The 7311-nt window shown below is 43.6% G+C and overlaps 1 protein-coding gene across 1 annotated transcript in view; it reads left to right on the top strand.

The window, feature by feature from the left end:
- Positions 1-1742: 1742 nt before the first annotated feature.
- The window catches only part of LOC104496974 (uncharacterized protein KIAA0895-like), a 7510-nt gene continuing 1941 nt past the window's right edge, over positions 1743-7311 (top strand). Inside the window, exons 1-4 of the mRNA XM_010140177.1 lie at positions 1743-1883; positions 3556-3688; positions 4727-5032; positions 5550-5647. Of these exons, the coding sequence (XP_010138479.1) occupies positions 1752-1883; positions 3556-3688; positions 4727-5032; positions 5550-5647 (669 nt within the window). The 5' untranslated portion in view covers positions 1743-1751. The remainder of the gene's footprint in view (positions 1884-3555; positions 3689-4726; positions 5033-5549; positions 5648-7311) is intronic.

Below are 7311 nucleotides of genomic sequence, written 5' to 3'. Positions count from 1 at the left end.
ATTCCTCTTTTTATGGTACCTCTCTTCAGACTTCCTGACGTCTGATCTCAGAAAGAAAACCTGAGAGAGAGAAGATAACATCTTCCTCATGGGTGCCTTTCTTCATAACAGCCTCTTCTTACTCCTGCCAAACGTCACCAGGGCCGCAGTGGGTCCGGTACAAGTCCCTGTCAAGCCTGAAACTACTGCTGGAGCCAGAGTGGTGGCTACAGAGTTTTGGCCACACAGGAGGCAGTGAGGGGAGACAGGGTTTATGTCGCTGGGTGGCTTTATGGTGAGCCTCTTTCTCTCAGTGTCGTTCTAGTGACAGCTTTTTGGCGCACTGACTTTTTGGCTGAGTTATGTCAATAATGTTTTGTGGTGCTGCTGGGCTGTCCCTGAAGAACCGGGGGTATAGAGCCTGGAAAAACCAGTGACAGGAGGCTCCTCAAATTTAATAACAACTATTAGAGGCAGACGAAGAAATACTAAACATTAGGCACATTATTTCTTTGACCTTCAGATAAGTGTTATTTCTCCCATTAAAGAGCTACAGGACTTTAAGATACATCTAGGTAGCATTTATGGCTTTCAGTAGCAATTACTCAGGGTTGCTTAGTTTCAACTTGAAGAAAATTAGAACAGGGTTGTTAGTAGCTGTGAGACATACAAAGTGAATCCTATTTTGGTGGACAATAAGCCAGTCTGACAATGGCAGAATTACCTAGCTGGATCCAATGAGCCTGTTACCAGCCTCATGCACGGATATAAGTGGATCATGTAAAAACAGATTAAACCTGCAACATTTCCACCTTAATCATTAGTGGGATTTTCTTAGCAAGAACACTCAGGTTTTAAGATAATATGAGTAATATTATTTTCTCTATGAGATTCTTGGGAGCTTCCGTTATCATATCTATGAAAAAAGCTGTTCCCTGTGGCTGGGCTAAAGTTATTCTATACCACATTTTTTTTTAGGAAGCAGATTCACACCCCACCAGTAACATCTTCAACATGCAGAGTTCAGATCACACATAGGCTTTCTATCCCCAAGGGACTGCTAGCAGCAATACATACGAGATTTGTTGGTACCACTTTATTTGTCTCATGAAACATGGCTCCTCCATTTGGGGGGGGTATAAGAAGTATTGTGATTTCAATTAAAGGTTTAAGTGAAAGTTCTGTGAATTAAGTTCCTGTTCCTTCTCCTCCTTTCTGAAACAGACACCTGTGGTACAGAGGATTTCGTCACAGAGACATTTTTGGTAGAAATATTATTGTTAAAATTTTTGTTATGCATCTGCTTAATCATGGTTCAGCATTCCTAAATTAGAAAACACCAAGAAACGAAGCGAGGTGATAGTAATGGTCTTCGTAAAATTCTTCAGAAAACCATAAAAAGAAACATGCTGACAACTGCCAATGTCCTTGTGACCTGATACGTCTGATTTACAAGGCATTGTAAATCAACAACATTCCCAAGAATTAAAGAGAAAATGGGTATTACTTCACTAGGCTGTAATCATCTGTGTCACGCTGATGTGTGTGGGCCCAAGCTGAGCTGATCAGAATCTTTCTGGAGTGCTTTGGCATTAGTGTGTGTCCAGAGATGGTATAGCATGTATCTAATGACAGTTCGACATTACTCCCAGTGAGTTAAAAAAAAAGGAGAGAGAGAGATTAAGATGGATATAGAAGACATTTGCCAAGACACGGCGGTCTTACTGCATTCATGGTCGCTCTGCTTTTGTGTTTTGCAGTCCATTAACATCATGGAGCGGACGCTGCAGAAGTACGGGAGCTACGAACGGTTTGAACGGGCCACTGGAGGCAGCTTGCTGACCAAAAGCCGCATCTGGAATCATGTCAGGAAGTACATGGTGAAAGAAGGCTGTCTTGGGGAGGTAAGTCACACGCTGGATCGGGAAAGAAACATCTGTGTAGATCTTAGAATTTACCCGTGGAGGGACCCGAGCATCCATTTGGGAGGCCTTTCCTCCAGCAATACTCCTGACATCGTGTTTTTCTCACGACTGTGCCCAGTCTAATTTTTGAACAATGGAAGTGAGGCAAGTTCCTTGTGAACACCTCAGCCATCTCTCTGAGCCTGCTTCCTGGTTCATACATGCTTGTTCTTACATCCACCTCTTCTGGGAGTACCCAAGAATGACACCCTTCCTTCCCTCCTTTTTTCAGCTGCTTGGCGACCAGCACATTTCCATTTATTCATCACTCCTGCCCTCCATTCTGTGGTATCAAATTATTTACACCAAAGGGAAGAGTTAAGAAAAGGCCAAGAAAAATAAGCAGCAGCCCAGGAGACTGATTTATAGGAGGCAACACAAATAAAAATGACATAAGTGAATAAAAATGTCTGAAAGAGGTTGGCTTGTGTAGTGCTGGTTTTTCCTGTCTTTAACCGTCTTAATTTTTTAGAGCTGTATGCTAAAACCCCGATTTCCTATATTCAGTATTTACAGAGTCCAGTTTGACTGATTTCCATAGAATTGCTTGGAAGAGTCGGATGAAATTAAATGTAACAAAAGAGAATTATTATTCCAAATGAAAACACCAGCCCAAGACTTGGGTGACATCACTGGCAGTGAGCGAGAGGAGTCTGGAATGGGACATGAAGAGAGAAAAATGAGTTTCCCAGAAACTAGGTTTAATTGGTAAACATAATGTTATTAGGAGAAACCATTAAACTTACCACACTGTTTTGGGAGACGATAATCTGACACCGATCCAGATTTTACCTCTTTCTAAAAGGGAGGTTTTAAAACTGCAATTTAGAGCAAGCAGAAAAAAAATTTTGGGTCTTTGTTGAGCTTTTCGTGTTCATTTTCTCTTTGTGTTCATTTTTGTTTTGGTTTGCCTTTGTGGAAGCAGGATCTTACACCCTCATCAAACATCCCATGTCCTTCTTAACCAAATGCTCTACTTTTTCTGCAAAAATAGGGTTAATAATCATGCTTAGTATGGTCTAAAGAACTATGAAAATACTCTCTCCAGTGGAAGAGTTATTAATAAGCTAAGTAGTACCCGTGCTTTAAATCTAAATCTTTAGGATTTACCTGCTTCCCACGTCTTAAATATGAGTTTTGTTGGACTGACTGCTGTTGAAGCTGAATGGTGGGGTTTGAGCACAGGGAAGTGTCGGGATAATGTCTTTGCTCCCTGGGTCTTCTTTTTTTCTTTTTAATTTTTATATAGAAAAAAGATCTCTCTTGTAGGCGCTCTCCCTTGTACTATTCCTTTAGACTTGACATGAAGAGGGAAAAGTGCGTAGTCTGGAACAAAGAGACTTTCCCTTCTCCCTCCCAGTCACTTGTTCAAAAGCTTTTTTAACTCAAATTACAAAATATACCAATACACATTAATTTATTTCTCTGGCAGTTTTTGTTTTGATTACTGATTTCCCAAGAGAAAACAGGAAAACAAGAATTACCTTCCTGTATAAATCAAAACAATACCAGTATTTTAGTAATATTTCATGCCCGCATCATGTATCAGGAAACAAAGCAGGAACAGGAGCAAGAAGAGAGCTCTTTGCTACCTGAACTCTCTCCTCTCCAGATCGTGGTCCATCTCACAGAGGACCTGCTGTCTCGAGCCTCCATGACGGTGGTGAACGGCCGCCCCACCCTCACTATCAATATCTCCACTGCCCGAGAGCACTGGCTGGAGGGGATGCTGAGACATGAAATTGGTACGAGCTCTTCAGGCGAAGGGGAGTACTTGCATGCATTCTTTCTTGCTTTAACCTGTGCTGTGGGTGTGCTAAAGGGAAGGAGAGACTCGTTTACCACTGTGGCACGCAGTGGGAGATAATCTGCTCGAGGATTCTATGAGCATTTTAGGTCACATCAGGAGCGAGCCTTTGGAGCCTGCCAGTCTGTCCCACTCACTGCCACAAGGTTCATATGCCAAAGGAATCTTGGAGCAGGCAAAGTGTGATGCTTTCAGGTGACTCTAGCCCCAAGGCTGTGCTCCAGTGCTGTCCCTGCTCAGGGAGGTTTTGCTCATAAGAGTTAGTCTGGAGTGAAGAAAAAAAGGGAAATAAAAATAGCGTGACCGTTAAACCTCAGCACCAGCCATTTCACCTCACAAAGCTGAGTCTGTTCTGCTGCACTGCTTGCAAACGTAGGCATGCTTTAGGAAAGAGGAATTTACCCAGTGACCCCTAAACTGCTGCAAGATTGCCAGGATTTTGCATTACACAAGGTTGGCCCAGCCCCCTGGAAAATCCCTACAAACTTCTCAGTGAATCTGTTTTAATTAAGTACATCAAAACCGGATAAATTGAGCTTGACCCTGAATTTCCGTGGAAGAATAAGCCCCGCGGTTGTGTGGGAAGGGGACATTTCTTCTTCCAACGCTGCAGCAGGGCTGTTTAATCACCTTCAGGAGGCAACATTGCTGCTGCCTTTGATTCTCCTTCCTTCTGGTCACCACAATGCCTAGCCTGTGCTGGAGGCATTCAGCATGTAAGAAATTCCTTTCCTCGGATTTGGGAGATCAAGTCCTGCTGATGTTTGTATTCCCTGGGCATTTTCGGGAGTTCCACTTGCAGTCAGCAGGTACCCGACAAAATTTGCTGTTGTGGACAAGGCTGAAGTTGGCACTTTTCCCAGTGCCCAGCCGTACCAGTTCAGAGTTAATGGGCATCTCCTTCCATAGTGTAATTGGCTTTTTTTTTCAATCATTAGGTGCAACTGTTCTAAGTCCCATATTCTCTTCCTTTCAGGAACTCATTATTTTCGGGGTTTTAACAACAACAGCCAGCCTTGGTGCAACTGGAACGGACGTAGAAAACACGGGTTGAAACCGATCAACCCCACAGAAGAGGGGCTGGCGAGCATCCACAGCGTCCTGTTCCGCAAAGACCCCTTTCTGTGGAGAGCTGCCCTGCTCTACTACACGGTGTATCAGGCCAGCCAGATGTCCTTCAGTCAGCTCTTCCAGGACGTGGGGAAATTTGTCAAGGACCCCAACACTAGGTGGGATTACTGCGTACGAGCCAAGAGAGGGTGGACTGACACATCACAGCCAGGTGGGTTCCCTGTTTGGTCTTCTCTGGTTTTTTGTGCCTTGGGGAGGTTTTCAGAACGTGCGCAGAGCTCCTTCATCACGCCACACGGGAAAACCTTTGCGAAAGGGAGAAAGGGGACGCTGCGCTTTCTGAAATGAGGCAGCAGAATTGCTGCTGTTGAAGACAAGGCTGAAAATGCTCATCCATGAGACTTTCAAAACGAGTCAGTAATGGATTTTTTTTTGTTGTTGGAAGTGGGAATGTAAATTGCAAAACTGCGAAAATGTGGGCATTTTTACCTCCTTTCACATTTATTACAAGAGATGTAGCATTGCTGGATGCTCACAGACACCATCTTCTGCTTTTGATTTCTTTCTCTGGCTAGTGGGTGTAGCCCTCTAGTTGTTCCAGAGAAGGCTTTCGAAGTCTGGGATATAAATATCTAGTTTTTAAAAATAAAATTGTTCTACTTATTGTGGCTTCTGAGAAAATGCCTTGAACAAACCCTGACAGCTCACTGTACCTTGATTTCTTTTAGGCTGTTTCAATAAGGATCAGGTGTACTTGGATGGCATCCTCCGAATCCTGAGATACAGGGAGTCCATTGATTTCCATCTTCTGACAGCCCTGGGGAAGGTGGGTGGACTCATTCGTACCCAAGGGTATGGTTTTATAGTTGTTACACAGTCCAAGTTACAAGTATTTTGAGGTCCTAAAAATTTCTACAGCTTTGCCTCATTCCTCACTTATCAGATTAAGATTTTATAGCGTATTTCTCAGACTTTCCTCCCTTCACAGGGTACTACCTGACTTGCAGGGTTTTTTCATTTGGGTTTTTTCCCCCAAACACACGGTATTTCGACGTTCACGGAGCATCGAAATGTCAATTCCATCATTGCTTGCTTGTTCTCAAAGTCACTACTAAGAAGCACAGAAATTTTGCCACACTTCCTGAACCAAATCCTTGGGTTGCTGTTGCCACAGTTCATAAAGCAGGGTTCATGCTCACATAAACCAGGATTCAAACCGAAGCTGTTCACTTGGATTTAGAGCTGCTATACCAACACTGCTGCCTGCTTGGCCACCAGGGAAATAAGGGGGGGCATCATACTGGGATAGAGGCTTTTGGTCCACATTTAAGAAGTTCAGCTTTTAGCGTCAGAAACACTGTACTGGTGAGCAGAGGTATTGAGGTAATTGAACCAAGTTAGGAAGCTCTGAAAATAAAATCACAGTGTCAAGTAAGTCTCTGCAACTTTATTCTCTGAAACTTCCTTTTGCTCTAAGCCTGCTTAACTCCACACAGCTTCTGCCTGCTAAACTACTGAACACGCACTGTTCCTCTTGAGCTGCCAGTGGGCACTGCCGAGTCGAGCCCAGCTCCCCTGTCGTTCCTTCCCATCAGGTGTTTATACACCCTGCTAAGACCCCCCGGAGCCTTCTCCAGGCTGAACAGTCCCAACCCTCTCAGTCTGTCCTCATAGCAGAGATGCTCCAGTGTGTTAATCCTCTTAGTGACCCTTCACTGGGCCCACTCCAGTATCTCCGTATACTCTCAGGAAAAACAGGTTCTGTGAGCGCAGAGGAACGTGAAACTCACACAGTGATCTGGCCTGTGGGTATGACGAGTTTATCACCTCCCTAAAGGGTGATTTATTTGTTTGTTTAGGGTGGAACAGGAGGATCAGGTTGTTCCAGAGGGAGTATTAAGCTTGGCTGGCATGCTTTCCAGGTTAGAAGAAAAAGCACAGGATTGAAACAGAGAGAAGCCCAGCATTTAGTGTGAAATTTTTCATCGCCTTCTGAAGATTCTCAGCCTGAGAAAGGATGTTTTTTAGAAGGAGCGGTATGAAAGAATCGAATATGGGAAGCACTGCAAAACAGTCACGTAATAATCACAAGCAAATAGTGTTAAAGAGAAATAGAACACAGATATTGGGGACACTTCAGTATAGCGCAACTACCAACATTTTAAAAAGCAAGAGCAGCAAAACATCACCTACTGTTGTGTTTGCCAGGAATATGAACACGTTACTAAGAGCCTAAGAAGCCTGGTTTAGCCCCAGTCTTTCTTACCTAGCACAATGATTTTAATTACATGTGCTAAAGAAGACTGTCTGTTGCCACAAGTAGGATGAGATTGTGGTTTTGATCTCCTCAAGGATGTCAAGTCTTGTCATTTTTTAGCAACTGGAAAGATGGGAAATAATCCCATTCAAACCATACCTCAGATCACAGATACTGTTTTCTTGGTTGCAGCAGTGACAGAAACCCCTGAACATAAATCTGACGGGGAAAGA

This window comes from Buceros rhinoceros, unplaced genomic scaffold, assembly GCF_000710305.1.
Source record: "Buceros rhinoceros silvestris isolate BGI_N320 unplaced genomic scaffold, ASM71030v1 scaffold10847, whole genome shotgun sequence".
Classification (NCBI taxonomy): Eukaryota; Metazoa; Chordata; class Aves; order Bucerotiformes; family Bucerotidae; genus Buceros; species Buceros rhinoceros.
Note: the sequence above shows the minus strand (reverse complement) of the source record. Positions and strands in the feature narration are given on the sequence as shown.